The sequence below is a fragment of the Carettochelys insculpta genome, chromosome 17, assembly GCF_033958435.1.
Source record: "Carettochelys insculpta isolate YL-2023 chromosome 17, ASM3395843v1, whole genome shotgun sequence".
NCBI lineage: Eukaryota > Metazoa > Chordata > Testudines > Carettochelyidae > Carettochelys > Carettochelys insculpta.
This window is the reverse complement of record NC_134153.1, coordinates 24,636,436-24,654,407: the sequence shown is the minus strand read 5'-3', so window position 1 is coordinate 24,654,407 and position 17,972 is coordinate 24,636,436. Positions and strand designations below refer to the sequence as shown.

The 17,972-nt window shown below is 44.9% G+C and overlaps 1 protein-coding gene across 2 annotated transcripts in view; it reads right to left on the bottom strand.

Moving 5' to 3' along the window:
- Positions 1 to 17,972, bottom strand: part of ITCH (itchy E3 ubiquitin protein ligase) — a 102,095-nt gene that overhangs the window by 26,651 nt on the left and 57,472 nt on the right. For both annotated transcript variants that reach the window (XM_075012133.1, XM_075012134.1), the window contains 4 exons: positions 13,633 to 13,728; positions 10,877 to 11,051; positions 5,985 to 6,051; positions 3,301 to 3,385 (listed from right to left, as the gene is read on the bottom strand). In XM_075012133.1, coding sequence (XP_074868234.1) covers positions 3,301 to 3,385; positions 5,985 to 6,051; positions 10,877 to 11,051; positions 13,633 to 13,728 — 423 coding nt within the window. The remainder of the gene's footprint in view (positions 1 to 3,300; positions 3,386 to 5,984; positions 6,052 to 10,876; positions 11,052 to 13,632; positions 13,729 to 17,972) is intronic.

Below are 17,972 nucleotides of genomic sequence, written 5' to 3'. Positions count from 1 at the left end.
ATAGTAACATCTCTGCAGTAACTCTTGCCCTCAAAGCGTATGGTTTCCACACAATCACTCTGAAGGTATCATTATTACCACAAAGTCCAGAGTTTTTTAGCAGTAGTCCACAGTAATTTACCTTATACCTGAAAAGGAACCTTGTATACTTCCCTCAAGTTCTACTTTTCACAAATGGAAGGTATATATAGAAATACTCCATCTTTTTTAAAGGAACTTCAGTTCTGTACCACCATCATCTTAAAAAATTAAGACATTATTTATGCTGCCCGTCTAGTTTATGCAGCTCTTTTAGTTGGACAATTAAAAAAGACTATTTCATTTCAGGCACTAGTGCAGCAGTTCTTAAACTATGGGTCAGGACCCCAAAGTTGGTTGCCACCCTGGTTTAAGGCAGGTAACGAGGGTTGACAGATTTACTGGGTCTCAGGGGGCGGCCAAACCTGAGTTCCACCGTCCTCTACTCAGGGTGGAGGAGTCTGAGCTTCGACTATGCATGCCCCTCACCACTCCTGGGGCAGTGGGGCTTGCATAGACTCAGGCTTCAGTCCCCAGTCTTGAGGCCAGGTGATAATTTTTGTTGTCAGAAAGGTGTCATAGTGCATCCTCTCTCCTGGGGTCTTGTAGTAATTTTTGTTATCAAAAGAAGGTTGCTGCACAATATCTGTTCTTGCTGACAGCTCCTTGAGTATTTGAGTCACTTCATATTTTTGAAAATGTTGAGCAAAGAAGTTTGAGAACCCCTGCTCCACTGCTATGCTGTAAAGTTGGACTGAGCAAACCTTTTGGCTTGAGGGCCACATCTCGATTTGAGTAATGGAAAAAAAACAGCAAAGCACAGCCCCTGGACTTTAGAAAAGCAGACAGACTCCCTCAGGGAACTGATAGGCAAGGTCCTCGGGAGACTAACATGAAGGGAAATGGAGTCTAGTAGACCTGGCTATATTTTAAAGATGCCTTATTGAATGTACAGGAACTCACCATCCCAATATGCAGTAAGAAAAATAAATACGGTAGGCAACCAGCTTGGCAACCTGCCCCCCACCTCCCCGAGTGAAATTTTTGGTGAGATTAAACACAAAAAGAAGCTTACAAGAAGTGGAAACTTGTACAGATGATCATGGAAGAGTATAACTATATCGCTTGAGCACGCAGGGGTGTAATCAGGCAGGCCACGCCACAATTGCAATTGCAGCTAGCAAGGTATGTGAAAGATAACAGGAAAGGTTTTTACAGTCATGTTAGCAACAAGAAGGTGGTCAGGAAAGGTGTGTGACCCTTACTGAATGGGGAGTTAACTCAAATGGGAAGTGACAGACAATGTGAAAAAATCTGAAGTACGTTTTTTTTTTTTGGCCTCTCTCTTCACAGATGAGGTCAGCTCCAAGACTGCTGCACTGGGCAGCACAGTATGGGAAGGAGATGGGCAACACTCAGTGGGTAAAGAACAGGTTGCACAAATGCATGGGGCCAGATCTAATGCATGTGAGTATGCTGAAAGAGTTTACTGATGTGATTGCAGAGACACTGGCCATTATTTCTGAAAACTTGGAGTGACTGGGGGAGGTCCTGTAGGACTGGAAAAAGGCAAATATATACCTCATCTTTAAAAAAGGGACGAAGGAGAATATGGGGAACTACAGCCCTGTAAAGCCTCACCTCAGTTCCCAGAAAAAAATCATGGAGGGGATCCTCATGGAATCCATTTTGAAGCATAAGGAGAAGAGGAAAGTGACCAAGAATGTTCAACATGGATTCACCAAGGGCAAGTCATGTCTGACCAACTTGATTGCCTTCTAGACCAAGGTAACTGGCTCTCTGGATATGAGGAAGGCAGTGGATGTGATACATCTTGACTTTAGCAAAGCTATTGATAGTCTCCCACACTATTCTTGCCAGCAAGGTAAAGACGTATGGATTGGATAAGCAGACTGTAAGGCGGACAAAAAGCTGGCTAGATCATTGGGCTCAAAGTGTAGCGTCAATGGCTTGATGCCTGGTTGGCAGTCTGTATCAAGTTGAGTGCCCCAAGGGTTAGTTCTGGGGCTGGTTTTGTTCAACATCTTCACTAATGATCTGGGTGAGGGAATGGATTGCACCTTCGACAAGTTTGCGGACGACATTAAGCTGGAGGAAGAGAGAGATATGCTAAGGAGTAGGGATAGGAGCCAGAGTTACCTAGATAAATAAGAAGACTGGGCCAAAAAAAAATCTGATAATATTCTACAAGGACAAGTGCAAAGTCCTGCACTTAGGATGGAAGAATCCCAAGCACTGCTACAGGCTGGGACTGAATGGCTAAGCAGCAATTCTGCAGGAAAAGACTTGGGCATTAAAGCTGGATGTGAGTCAACAGCATGCCCTTGTAGCTAAAAAGGCAGCAGATTTAGGGAAGTGATTATTCCCCTTTATTCAGCACTGGTGAGGACACACCAGGAGTACTGTGTCCAATTCTGGGCCCCATATTACAGAAAGTGTGGACATACTTGAGAGTCCAGCAGAAGCCAAAAAAATGATTAGGGGGCACATGACTTATGAAGAGAGGCTGCAGGATTTGATCTTATTTAGCCTACAGAAGAGAAGTAAGGGGGGATTTGACAGCAGCCTTCAAAATACCCTCAGGGAGTTCCAACGGCAATGGACAGAGGCTGCAGTTCATGGTCACTGGGAACTGCAAAGACAGTGCTTAGGGTGGGGAAGTGTGAGGAGCTCCCCTGGCTGCTTCTGCTTCCAGTACCTGTGCAGAGCAAAGTAAAACAAGCTCCCGACCCCACTCCCTAACTGAAGCACTGGAGCAGGTCAAGCTCCCAGTCCTCTTCTCCAGTGGGAACGTGAGGGCCCACCAGGTCAGATGCGGACGCAGGCCGTAATTTGCCCACCTCCGCTGTAAAGTAGGAATTACAAGCCCTAAGGGAAGGGTTACTTAAAAGCTATTTACATTTAATTTTTTCCATCAATTGAAACATTCCTTGTTAGGGTGGTGTGTGAGAGAGAGAGAGAGAGAGTGCGTGTGTGTGTGTGCACACATGCACGCACAAAGAGGTTTTGCTGTTAACTGGGATTTCTAATTGTTTTCCTGTAATGCAGCAGGGGTCCTTTTAATAATTTCTGCTTTAGTTCTGTGTCAGTTTGTACATTTTAAGCGATTCTTGTTGGAAAAGCCAACAGCAGAGGTCAGCAAGGTACAATCCAAGCTTCAGTTGTCAAATGCCTCCTTGTTCTCACTCACACTAAAATAATTAACTACAACGTTTATATTCAAAATCCATTTGAAATTATGAACTGAGTTAAAATTCTTACCCCTGATTTCTGGGATCTTCCCACTGTGTGATGCGTGTGTTGTGATTGACAAAATACACTCTGCCATTGCTGTCTGTTCTCTTTTCTGAAGAAAAACAAAAAGCACAGATATCTCAATTTTGACAAATTTACTCCTCAAACCAATCAGTTAAACATCTTGTGGTACTGTCTGTTTTCTTTAGTTTCTCTCAGCAACTCAACTCAAACTGCCTATATTTGATTCTCCATTATCCCCTCTCCAAACCCATCACACCTTAACAGTTTCTCGGCAACAGAAGACTACTTTAATGCAAAAACTAATGGAACAGTTTTAATATGTCGTAACCCAGCCTCAGTGCAACACATTCAGGTTATGTCTACATGGTACCCTAAACTCGAAATAAGATATTTAGCTATTTGGGTGCTGCCTAAACAGAGCTAAATGTCAAAATAATGCACTATTTTGAAGCATCCCTTTCTCCTGCAACAAGGAGTACAGGGATGCCGAAACAGTGTGCCCATTATTTAAAAACATATTTTGAAAAACCATGGACGTTTTAAAGACAGAGTAGCTATTTCAGGATACCATGTAGACATAGCCTCATAGTGCTCATCTGATACTCTTTACACCACTTGTCTCTTTTGTGTGTTTGTACAGATCCTAAAGTTCTTTAGTTCCAGGAGAACAGAACCTAAGCCCGTCTGGGGCTTTTGGGTAGCAGCATAATGTATTTGCTAAAATAATAAATATGATAAGAGGAGAAGCAGAAAAGCTCTTCCCCCTCCGATTATTTTAAAACATGTTTCTTCAGGGGATGCCCAAAGGAAGATAACTTACCATGAAAGAATCAGATTTATGTTTCATCTTAATTAGAATGCTTCTTACTTTTGCTTGCTTTTAGATATATTTGTAAGGAGGTTATACAAGTAGAATTCTACTGTGTGTGAACATTTGATCAGGGTGGGGGGAGGCTCAAACTAAGGAGCACAGGGGTGCACAAAGTGGGGGAGGCAGGAAATTTTGTAAGGAGGGGTGCAGCATGATCAGGCTCCCCTTCCTGAGGCTTCTGCTGCCTCACCTCTGACCTATGCTGGATCCCTCAGCTTCTGCTGCCTCCCCTCCCTCCCCCACTGCCTCTGCTGCCCATGGATTGCAGTGACCAATGGGGATGGTGCCCTGCCCATTGCAGCCCTCTCTGGGCCAATTAGAATGTGTGGAGGTGTCACCGGGAGGCCCTGCGTCAAGCGACATGGGCAGTCAGTGAGCTTCCAGATCGGTAAAGTGGCTAGTCTACTCCCCAAGTGGGCTGGCACCTCGGACAGACACACACACCCACCTCCCGAGATGGTGTGGAGCAAGTACTACTGCCCCCCCAAGGGTGGGGGGAGGCAGGTGGAGGGGTGGATTGGCCACACACAGCACAGCCTGGGATCACCATCTCCTTGCTCTACAGAAGCACCAACTTCTGCCAATAGTAGAGCAACAAGGGCAACAAGTACAAAGTGGATGTAGTGATGCAGGTGAGCCCCTGCAGTCCCCCTTGCCCACCCGCCTTGAGTGCCCCTCCTCCCGCCCTCTGGGTACTCCTTGAGTCCCCCACATGCCCTCCTGGGGTCCTTTCCCTGAGCATCAAGCCCCCCAGCATCCTCTTTCCAAGCACCCCTCCCCATCCCATCCTGTGGTCCTCCCTCAGGTTGGGGGCCCTGTTAATTGCAGGGATGAAAAGTGGGGCCCAACATAAAAAGTTCGCCAACCCCCGCTCTAGAATACAAGGTATCACATGGGACTGATGCTCTGACATCTGGCACACACCCAAAACCAGAAGTCTAAACAGTAATGTTTGGAAACTTTTGAGAAGTTTAATTTGCACTTTTTCATGTTCTAAAAAACCCATGGCTAGCTCTGCCAAGGAAAGATATTCAGCTTCAAAGTTACATAATTCTGATTACCATCTTGTTTTCCCCATCATCTGAATACAAGGCTTAGTCCACACTACAAAGTTTGGCCAGCACAGATCTAATTTAGCAGTATGGAGCAAAAAAAATTCTGACATCCTAACCAAAGCTATGCAAAGCAGAAGCCCTGGTATAGACACAACTATGATAAAAGACGAGTACTTCTGCCAGCATGACTAATGTGATCTGGGGAGACGGTTTAGAAGAACTTTTGTCACGTTATCTGCATCTCCACTTGGGCACGTTGCTGGTATAGCTATTCCACTACAGCTAGCATGACAAAAGCAATTGTAGCGTAGACAAGTCCTGACAACTTCTACATTATCTTTCAAACAAAATAATGCAACAATGTGGACTGCTGAAATTGTGCTTGAAACAGTTTTCACAATGGGGCTGAGTTGGCAGATCTATACAAACGCTTTCAAGACCCAACCCCAAAAACACCCTCCCCAACTTTCCAACTACTGTCTTTCTGTTAAAAGCAATACAAAACAATCTGCATTTCTAAAATAGTTAAGATAGTAACAGCAGCAGGCAAAACACTCCATGCTGTATGATAAGGACACAAAAAAAAAATCAGTGGCAACTTAGAAGTGAAACAGACTAATATTGTCTACTTTTTAATCTATTTTTGGAACTGCACAAACACAGTATTAGGCGCAAAGTACTTGGAAAAACATTTGGTAAAATAATTTGGCAGAACTTTGCATTTAAGGTATGCTATAAAACACCAGTTGAACTGGCCTTACCCCATCCCTGTGGCAAGGGGCCAAGAGGATCAAATTCTGTGCTCTGTGTGGAAGTAACATCTTGGTTCTGCAGATCACACACAAAAATGATGCATTAATAATGACCACCAACCACCAATTTGCTTTCCAGACATCTAATTTAGCCACAAAGCACTAAAGCAAATGAATTCAAACTAGTGCTACATATGGCCTCGCTGTCCATTTTTTCCACAGAAAAGATCTAGATTTATTACAAATGGATGATTCATTTGTGCTCTTTGGCACTCCTGAAACTAGGGGTTCAGCGTAGCGTTAACATATTTTCGCAGTAACTAGCATAGTTAATTGGAACCGCAATGTCAAGAGATTAAAGAGAGGTTCACTCATCAGTACAGTAAATGGAGGTTCTTTGAGATGGTTGTCCCTATGGGTGCTCAGCATTAGGTGGGTTAGTGCCTTTCACTTACTGTCAAAGTTAACCACCACGTACCATCAACCATTCCTCTTCCTTCCCTACTTCAGATAGCCATATGTTGATCCAAAGCAGAGGGGAGGCAGGAGGGTTGTGGAATATCCACAGGGACAACCATCGTGAAGAACTTCAGTTGCTGCAACAGGTGAATAATCTTCTTCAAGAAGTGTTCCTGTGGGTGCTCTACATTAGGTAAACATGGAGCACTACCTTGTGCAAGGCAGGGCTCCACGATCTGTCTTTGGGCCACAACTCATACAGACTGTCCAAACTGTGTGTCCGCTGACGTATGCTGTTGTATTTAATAGTGCATGGTAAACGTGTGAATTGAGGTACAGGTAGCCACTCTACAAATGTCTGTAAATGGGAACATTATTAAGAAAGGCCCTTGATCTACAAATGGCTCTGGTTGAGTCCATGCACACTGTATGGGGAGCTGGAATGTTGTTCAGCTTATAGCATAATTGGCTACATTGTGAAAACCCTCTGGAGAGTCTGTTTGTATATTGCTTCTCCTTTGGCTTCGTTGGTGGTAGACAATAAGCGTGCTGATTTCCTAAATGTCTTTGTTCTCTCTAGGAAAAATGCGCACACTCTACGAACATCAAGCTTGTGCAGAGGCCTGTCTGGCATCTCTGTTAAGTTTCAGAAAGAACACAGGTAAATAAGTGGGTAGATTCATGTGAAAGGGTGACACTCCCTCTGGGAAAAATTTTAGGTGGGGTTGTACCATACTTCAAAAAGACAGTCATTTTACTTGTGGGGTCCGCCATGAGAGTGGCTAGCTCCCCCACTCTCCTAGCTGTAATGATGGTGATAAGAACGGACACTTTCAATTAGAGATGTAGCAGGGAACATGTTGCTAGAGGCTTGATGGTTTGCTCATCAGTGTGTATAACACCATGTTATGGTCCTGTATAGGCATGGGTTGTTTTAGCAGTAGAAAGACTCAGTTCTTTCAAGAAGTGCTTAGGTGCATGAGTGGAGTATAATCAATCACCTTGTCGTGCCTCAGTGGAGATGGCAGCTAGATGCACCCTGTTGGAGCTGTTACTGAATCTTTATTATTTGAGGCTCAGGATGTTGGGCAGCACTCTGGACAGAGGAGCCAAATGAGGTGAGAGCACTGGGTTATACACCAGTTGCAGAAGCAGTGCTATCTCTGATCATATGCTTTGTGCACTCTGGGTTTGAGGCTGTTTTGATGTCTTCAGAGAAATGTAACTCAAGTCTTGTTAGCCCTGCAGGAGCCAGGCCTTGAATTGGACGACTGTGAGGTGTGGATGGAGGAGCCTCCCTGCATCTTAGTTCAGAACATGAAATAGTTGCAGCAGAGATAATGGGTGAGTGACTTACAGGTGAGTTAGTAGGGGGAAATCAGGTCTGTCAAGGCCACGAGGGTGGTATTAATAGAACTTGGGCCCTGGCTTGTCTAATTTTGTGTAGCACTCGATGGATTAGTGGGCTGGCAGGAAAGGCATAAGGAGACAGTGAGTTCCATTTGATGATAACGAGGGCACCCCTAGAGAGTGGCATCACCATTCTTCCGGACACTTCGAGTTGGCAGCTGTCAAAGATCTGTTGCTGGATATCCCCAATGTTGGAATATGGTATTTATTACATGGGCTTCCATTTCTCATTTGTGGTTTTGGTAGAAGTGTCAGTGAAGGGAGTTAGCAATGACATTCTGTTGTCCTGTTAGGTAAACTGTTGAAATGTCTACATAGCTGGCATGAACCACTGCCACAGGTGTATACTTTCTGTGCACAGGGGTTAGAACTGTGCCCTTCCCTGGTCGTCTACGTAAAACATGCACACTGCACTGCCTGCAAGGACTTTGAGAGACTTCGTGGCGAGGTAATCAAGAAAGTGTTCACATGCTTGTCTCACACTTGAAGCTCTACGACACTTGATGTGTAAACAACTTTCCACTGCCGATCTTTGTCCCTGAATCCAGTGCTCTGATAGGCTGCCCAACGTTCTGAGGATGCATCCATAGTAAGGATGACCAAAGTGATTTATTTACATATATTCATTGGTCATTTATTTATCACACATATATTTATTGGTTAAAGCCACCACTGAACGGAGCATCTGATTGTGTTGGGTATGTTGAGTACTTTGTGCAATGGCTGTTTGTGGAGTCTATAAGAGTTCTGTAGCCACCCTAGCAGGCATCATGTTTACAGTATGGTGTGTGACTACAAATGTGATTAGGGACATAAGCCCAAACAGTTGGCAACACTGTCTGGCTGTTACTTGTGGAATCTGTGTAATTATTATTAGATTGGTTAGGGCATAAAAACATAATAAAAGCTTGTGTGCAGTTGAGATGAGTCCCAGTAAATTCTAGCTGTTGGATTGGTATGAGTTGATATTTTTGGTAACTTATCTGGAAGCCTATGGTAGTGAGTAGCTTGACTGTGAGGCCTGTGGCTTTTATTGCCTCCTGTAGAGATGATGTTATCATCAGGCAATCATCCAGGTATGGGCATATTCTGAGCTCGAATCTATGGAAGTGGGTTGCAGGTACTACAAACGCTTTTGAGAAGACTCTTGCTGCTGGGACTAGATCAAAGGATAGTACTTGGTATTGGCAATATTGATTGCCTAGTGTGAAACAGAGGCATCTCCTGAATGCTGGGTGGACAATAATATGAAAGCATGTCTGTTGTCCCTTGAACTTCAGGATGCAATCTCCCTTTTGTAAGGCTGGAATTATAGTTATCCATGCTACTACTCTGAAGTGTCTATGTTGTAGACACTTGTTGAGCTGGCACAAATCCAGAAGGGGTCTCCAATGGAGCAAGAAAAGTATTGGGAATAGAACTCTGTTTCGCTGTGGTGAGATGGTACTTCCCCTACTGCACCAAGTTGCAATAGGAGATCTAGCTCCTGTGGTAACAGGGTCTCATGGGAGTGGTCCCTGAAGAGGGCCGGGGAAGGTTAGATGGGGTAGAAGTAAAAGGAATGGCATATCCTTTGAAGATTATTTCTAGGACCCATCTTGTCTGTGGTGATATTTTGCCAAATGGGGTAGTACGGTAACAAGTGGTGGTTGGATAGATGGTATGTTTTGTTGTATTTGTGATGATCAGAGAGGTGTCAAACCCTTGATCAATTCTCAAAATAACTGTTGTGAAGTTGATGGCCAGAACGATTATGGTTCGTCTTGAGACTGATCCCATCATGGTTGCCTGTCTATAGAGTTGTTCATATGTGCTTTGGGTCTTTGGATAAGGTGCTGGGTGGAAATGTTGCATGTAGAAGTGTCCTTGTTTTTTTCAGTTGTGGGGCACACATGCCCAGCGTTTTTAGGGAGTCTGAGTGTACACAGGGAGTCACTGGTGGAGTCTGCAAATAATTTCTTTCATTTGAAAGAGAGATCCCTCAACTGTGTTTTGTACCTCTGTAGGGCAGCTGGAGAGATGAACCCAGAAGGTGTGGCACATGACAAAAGCCATGACAAGAGACCGAGTAGTTGTATCTGAGTCAAGGGATGCCAGCAACATCGCCTTTGCAATGAGTGACTCCCCTGTGATATTTGCCCTATATTGTTCACACACATTCTCTGACATTATTCAATAAAGCTTTTCATGTTATCCAACAAGTTGCAGGTATATTTTGCCAACAGTGCAGAGTAAATGGCAAGGCAAAATTGGAGTAAGGCTGATGAATAGAATTTTGAAGAATTTGTTTCCAATCCTTATTGTCTGTGGTGGATTTAAACTGCATTTGCTTGCCCTGTAAAGTACTGCCTCCACATTAAAAGTTGGGTGAAAAGAAATTCTGCTCTCTCAACTGGTACATAATCTCTTCTGTCCACTCGCTACGAGGAAGATGGAATGGTGGCAGAAGTCTGCCATAGCACATTTGCTGGATCCATGATTGCTGCAAGTCCCCAAATATTACCAGCATAATGTGGCATGGGCATGACCTAGGGGTGGTTGTACAATCTCCATTGTTGGAGATATTTAAGAACAGGTCAGATAAATATCTAGCAGGGATGATATAGATGGTGCTTGGTCCTGCTGTGATGGCAGGGAACTGGATTTGATGACTTTCCAGTACTGGTATTGTATAATTATATGATTCTATAAATAACCACTACATCTGCTAGCTGGCTATGACATCTAAATCACAGCTGGTTTTGAACCATTTCTCACAACTTTCACCTCTCTCAGTATATCATACAGCAGACGTCTGAGGAATATATTTCACAAGTTATAAACAATACAGCACATACTACTGCTTGTCAGTTATAACTTTGCCATGTATAAAAACCAAAGCAAGAAAATTAATTAAGTTATAGCGACCACTCGTGCAGAAGCAGGGAAAGGAAGTTTGATCTGTTTGCAGGGGAGGTGGACAGGTGGAATTTAGAATGGGGATGCTCCTCTGTAAAGCATTTTTCCTTTAGATCAGAACAGAGACTTCTCACCCCATAGATAAACCTCTGATTGAACTGTTGCATAGCTCCTTGAAGCTGACTGCGTTGAAGTTGCCATTGTTCATAATTCCGGACAGATTCCAATGTTGGTCGCTGCCATGTTGTCGTTCGAGTGAAATGGTCGACATAATAAATTCTCCCCATGTTGTCAACTCGGCGCTCCCAGCTAAACAATGCAAACAAACCATCTCAATAGTATGCACTGATCTCAAAGGCTTAGGGTACATGGACACTTACTGGGAGATCAACAAAATGTTCAATTTTGCATGCCTAGTGGGGATAGGGATGAACAATCAACCCCTGTACTCCTCATTATCATAAGGCATAATGAGGTCAATGAGAAAGTTTCCCCTGTTGAGCTTCCTCACTGAGTATCAATCCTAGATAAATTAATCCTAGATAAGCTGATTGCAGCTACGCAATTGCGTATCAATGATTATACTGAAATTGCATATCAAGGATTAACTTTCAGGTCTAGTGTAGACCTGCTGTCAGAACTGTTTTACAGTGAGAAAAGGAACAAAGCAAGAAGGAGATAAACATGGAATTGGCTCTGAAGTTTAGTTAAATGAAAAGTTCAGCGTGGTCAGAAGCACATACCCCCCTCATTAGAATTCCTGGTGAAACAATCTAAAGAGCTACAGAAAACTTATATAAAATGAGAAATATTCTCACTTATTCTCACAATTATTCTCACTTTCTAGTCAGTCACTCCACTTGCAATGCTTTTAACTGGTGCTCAAGAGCTGCTTTGCACGTTTGGCTGGCTGTAGAGAAGTCATAACTGCTACTACACATTAGTTACATCTGAGGAAGGAGATGGATGCATGAAGTGATTCTATCTACTGGTCTGTTTAAAAAAATTGAAGTAACTTTGCCAGCTCTGGCTGCAAAATCTGTGACACTCATGCTCTTTCTGGCACACTTCTAGTCTAACCTAAGAAAAACAAAAGAATGCCCACATTTGACTTAATTTGCACTTTATAGCCACTTGAAGTGTCATTCACCAAAAATTCACACAAGTGAAAAGCAAAAAATACAAAACCAGGGATCACAAATATTCACTCCAAAAGCCTGCCAAACACAGATGTGGTCCCCAGCTGTAGAGGAGCCAGGGATGTGGGATCTGGGCAGGTGGGAGGATGTAGGAGCAGGCTAGGGGTGGATCATCTGGGCCAGAGTGGGGTGCAGGAGTGTGTTCAGGGTTGGCGGGTAAGAGATCGTAGGAGAATGGTGAGGGTCTGGGCAGGAGGAGGAAGCTGGGCATGGAGGTTTAGGTGGGAGGAAGGGTGCAGGAGGGAATGGGTAGGAGGGGAGCAGGAGGACAATAAGAGCAGCAGGAGGAAGCCTCCGGGCAAGATGTGGAGGCTGCTGCTGCTCCTCCTCCCTTTCTCTGTCTGGGGAACAGCAGTGACCCACAGCAGAGCCTGGAGCCAGTTCCTGCTCTCTCCTGCCCCTGCCTCAGCCCCCAGCTCCCAACAATCTGCAGTCTGGATCTGAACTGCCTCTTGCCTGATCCAGCTCCTGAGGCTCAGGGTTCCAAACCCTCCAACCTGCCAGGGCCAGATTCTATGCAGGGAAGCCTTGAGCCTGGGCGTCCAGGTCCAGACATCCCAGGACCACAAACTGGGGGTTTCCTACCCCTGGTTTAGAGCAGCAAGTTGGTGTCTTCATGGAGGAGGGTATTTTCCCCTTTGAGGTTCAGTTCTCTTGGCAGTACTCCCCTTTTTTTTGTTTAGTGTATAACAGAACTGAGGGAATGTGATATGACTGAAGTGTGAAGGGGAAAAATGCAGTGTCCTCAGAAAATAAGTAAAAGGACAGTGAGCAAGACTAACCATCTTTTTTTTTTTAAACTACCATCACTGATCTTGAGCACTCTCATTCTTTAAGCAGACTCAGCTGCTTGGTATCTGACTATTAATTTCACCACTTACTCCTGTATCTTCTCCTTCTCCCACAATCCAACAAAACAGATAGAATACTGGGGAGGGGGTTTGTTGTTGTTGTTATTTTTTGGTTTTTGTTTTTTTAAATCATTGTAGAGTAGGAGAGAAAAAGTGGCTCAACCTCACCTCCAGGGCACCAGCATGTGCCACTTGTATAGGGTTTGAGCTGGTCCAAAGAAGCATTTGCAAGCTCATAATTGGGTTACAAAGTCTCCTGAGATCTGCTTATACTACAATTTTTTTTTTTTTTAAACTTGAGCTAGCCAACACATTTATGCCTGCTAGTCCAGACACACCACTAGTATTTGTTGTTTACCTTAGGGCTCAGCCTAGGGGAAACCACAAGCATGCATCTCCTGCAGCATTTGTGTAATATCCAGACAATTTTTTTTTAAATTACAAGTGTTAACTAGCCAAAGTTAATCAGTAATCAATTAATTTGAAATAAACTGCATCCTAGACATGTCCATGGGCATGGTCCTAACAGCTCAGTGGTTTGAGTACTGGCCTACTAAACCCAGGGTTGTGAGCGCAATCCTTGAGGAGGCCATTTAGGGGTGGGGCAAACAGATATCAGGGATGGTGCCTGGTCCTGCCAAGAGGGCAGGGGACTGGACTAGATGACCTCCAGAAGTCCCTTCCAGTTCTAGGAGATGTGTATCTCCAATTTAAAAAAAAATATTTTGTTAGTCTTTGAAGTGCTCTATGACTGCTGGTTTGTTTTGTTAGAATACAGACTAACACTGCTACCTCTCCGTTACTATTTCCCTGGAGATTAGACTTCTTCTACAGACTTACCCTGGAGGAAGAGGTTCTGGACGATCCCATGTTGTCCTTTTTTCAACATGATCTACGTAGTATACTCGACCGTGCTGGTCTACTCTTTGCTCCCACCTAAAAATTAAACAGGATATAAGTTACTTAGCTTGAGGAATACACAGAATTCTTCAAGATGTGTGTCCTACAGGTGGCTCCACTTGACATGTGCACATCAAATGTGCCTTTGATCAGAGATTCTCTACTATAGTACCCATTCAGTCCGCACACGTCCTACATGTCCTCATGCTCCTTAGCACATTTATACAGGGTTGCATCATTAAACCATCTCGGGGCCTTCTCCATTGCAGAGCCCAATGGTATAAACACTAAAAGAGAGGGTAAGGAGATCAGATAGTGGAACACCCATAGAGACACAGACCTTGAACTCTCGTTTGCACATGATGAGGACCCTTTCCTCCTCCTCTGAGTAAAGTCTCACTGAGTGCTCTGCATCAGACGACTTGCAACCAGTATCACCATCAGGAGGAGGAAGTTTTGGAAAATAATTGAATACTGAAGACTACCTTACCAATTGCAGCATCAGTTCTAGAAGAATAAAACACCATAATTTTTGAAAAGAGTACGTATCAAAATCCAGGTTGAAGCCTCACAGATTTCCAGTGTATATGACTAATGTCATAAAGGCAGAGACCTTGTAGAATAGGCAAGCACTCAAGAAGGACAGAGGATATGCTGACTAATTTACAGCTGGAGATAATGCACCCAGAGTGCCACCTTGAGAATCTCTGGCTGGATATCATGTATCTTCTGTATCAGTCAGCAGCTGAGACTTTCTAAATGGTTTGGCTCTGTCCAGACAGAGGGCTAACGTCCTTCTAAGATCTAAGATACGGACAGTAGCATCCCGATCAATCTAATTTCACTTTGGGACAAGAACTGGGAGATGAGAACGTTACTCACCTATGCAGTAACTGATGTTCTTTGAGATGTGTGTATGTGTGGGTTCGCCACGTAAGGTGTCTTGGTGCCCTGCGCTTATAGTTGGAGGTTTTTCAGCAGTGGAGTCCCCTATGGCAGTGTACGTGCAGCACATGGCTTGTGCTCGTACCAGCCGTTAATTGTTGAATGCCAACCGCCATCCCTCAGGTCCTTTTCTACCACAGAAAAAAGCTATAAATCCAAAGTAGAGGGCACAAGCGATGGGCCATGATGAGCATCACTTAAAGCCTGGGGAGCCAGGCATGGTTGCTGGTTATTGGTGCCAAGGAATGCTGAGGAAAAAGTCGTTATTTTTAAATGAATGAAAATCAATGAAAGTGAACAGGATAAGCTAAAACTGGTTTAGGGTAGGAAAAAATTATGTTGAAGGAAGTTAGACTTGGAGCTGCTGAGGTTCCAACCCAAGCTGAGGGTGGTAGAGAAGGAACTGAGGGATGGCAGGTGGTAAGTGATGCTTCACAACCGTTACAAGAATGAGCTGTGTACTGTGCATGTGCTGCCACCAGGGGTATCGCTGCTGAAAAATTCATAATTATAAGTGCGGGGTGCAAAGAAACCTCATGTGAAGCACCCACAGGGACACTGCTAGGAGGAGGAGGATGACCTGGCTGATGTAAAATACAGAACACACCTTACATATAAATCTAGGATGTAGTCACAATGAAATTTTGTCTGTGAAGAAACCGAGTGGTGGACTCTCCATTTACAAGCGCCCATTACCTCAACTCTTCAGGCAGAAAAAAATGGCCAACAAGAACATCTTTTTAAAGTCAGATGAAGAGAACACAGGTGGCCACTGGCTCAAAGGGGGTTTTCATGAGAGAATTAAGGAACAAAATTCTGATCCTATAACAGAACAGGGTCCTTAATTGGAGGGAAAAGGTACATAAATTCTTTAAGAAACCTTACTTTTGTGGCATGAGCAAACACTGAGAATCCCTCAGCTGAGGAATAAAACATTACAGGCACTAAATCAGGGTTTCCAAACCTATGGGTCAGGACCCAAACATGGGTTGTGATTACATTTCAAAAGGGTCACAGCTGGGCTGGGCAGCTCCACAAGTGGCTATGAAGAAGCCATTCACACTCCAGAAGTGGTTCTCAACTTCTTAATTGGATTAACAGCAGTCAGGCAGTTAAGACAGTCAGTTAAATTGAATACAAATTTCAGCTGCAGGACAGAACTGCATACCTGAGGAGCAGCACTCAACTCAGGGAAGGTGGGGGCCTGCAGTCCAAGGTTGGGAGGGAGGGCAGAGCTGATCAGCTCCCTGGCTTCCAGCCTCTGCAGGAGGTGGGGTGCCCCAGCTGGGTTCACGTGGCCAGCACTGTCGGCAAGGCTCTGCCCCAGCCGGTTTCCAGACACAGGGGGAAGGGTCTCTCCCCCACCCCCTCTGCTGGCTCTGTCAGTCAGGAGGAGGAGGGGGTTGGGGTCTGCCACCCACTGCCCCGGCTCTGCCCCAGCTGGATTCCGGACATGGGGCTGATATCTTGGGCCTGGCCAGGGCTCTGCCCCAGCTGGCTTACAGCCATGGGGGTTCCAGCAGCTGGTGCTGCTGGTCAGGGCTTTCCCCTAACTGGCTTCCCACCATGGGGGTCAGGGATCCCCATCCCAGCCCCAGCCAGCTTCCAGGATGGGGGTTTCCCCTTGTACCGGCCAGAGCTCCTGAGGCTGGCACTGCTGGCCAGGGCTCTGCACCCCAGCAGTGGAGGTCCCTGTGCCTCCCCTAGCTCCTTTTAGCCTCTGAGTGACTCCTAGTCCCTGAGTGTGACTCCCCTAGCCCCCTCAAACCCCTGAGTAACTCCCAGCCCAAGTGACTTCCCTAGCTCCCTACAGGCCCTGAATAACTCCTAGCCCAAATGACTTTAATAGCCCCCTCCAGCCCGAGTGTGACTTTCCTAGCCCGCTTCTGCCTGAGTGTGACTCCCCGAGCTCCCTCCAGCCCTGAGTGCGACTCCCCTAGACCCAGAGTGTGACTCCCCTAGCCTCTGCAGCCCAAGTGACTCCTAGCCCCAGAGTGCGACTCCCCTAACCTCCTCTAGCCTGAGTGCGACTCCCCTAGCTCCTGATTGTGGGGTTTAAGCTGGGGGGAGTAGTTTGGGGATGAGTGTCTTTCCACCACCACAACTCTCATTAACTATAGTAAATATTATTTTATTAATATATTCCCCCTTTTCTATGAAATATCTTGACTATAAACGTGAGGGGGCATAATTTTATAACCTTGCCTCAGACGTAAAATTTAGCTAGTTATGGCACTGCCCACCCCCTGTTCTTGAATTGCCTTGGGTCATCAGATCTTCCTGAATTGTCACAGTGGGCCCCTATCTAGAAAAGGTGGGAACCACTCCACTAAATGAACCTTGACAGAACTGAGAGAGTCCTGAGCTTCTTAGTTTCAACAGGTAAGTCAAGGACAGAGGCGAGGGGAGAGTGAACAAGAGAAAGCTGTGATGAAAACTGTTCCATTTCTGAAGACACTTTCACATGGATATTTTCTGCTGTTTAATACAGTACAAGCTTAATTATCCTGCACTCCTGGGGAATGGATTGCCAGATAATCAAATGTGCTGGTTATTGGAGTGGGGGAACAGCCCCGTGGCTGTCAACCACAGCAGCCGACCCTGCACTGCCAGCTGAGGGAGATGACAGTTAAACAGAGCTCCATAACTTAATTGCTTTATAGAATCATAGAGCACTAGGACTGGAAGGGACCTCGAGAGGCCATCGATTCCAGCCCCCTGCCCCAATGGCAGGACCAAGTACTGTCTAAACCATCCCTGATAGACATCTATCTAACCTGTTCTTAAATATCTCCAGTGATGGAGATTCCACAAACTCCCTTGGCAATTTATTGCACTGTTTGACCACCCTGAGAGTTAGGAACTTTGTCCTAATGTCCAACCTAAACCTCCCTTGCTGCAGTTTAAACCCATTGCCTCTTGCTCTATCCTCAGAGGCCAAGAAGAACAAGTTTTCTCCCTCCTTTTATGACACCCTTTTAGATACCTGAAAACTGCTATTATACCTCCCCTCAATCTTCTCTTTTCCAAACTAAACAAGCCCAATTCTTTCAGCCTTTCTTCATAGGTCACATTCTCTAGACCTTTAATCATTCTTGTCTCTTTTCTGGACCCCCTCTAATTTCTCCACATCTTTCTTGAACTGTGGTGCCCAGAATTGGACACAATACTCCAGCTGAGGCCTAATCAGTACAGAGTAGAGTGGAAGAATGACTTCTCGTGTCTTGTTCACAACACGCCTGTTAATGCATCCCAGAATCATGTTTGCTTTTTTTTGAAACAGCATCATACTGTTGACTCATATTTAGCTTGTAGAAAACTCATTCTCCCATGAC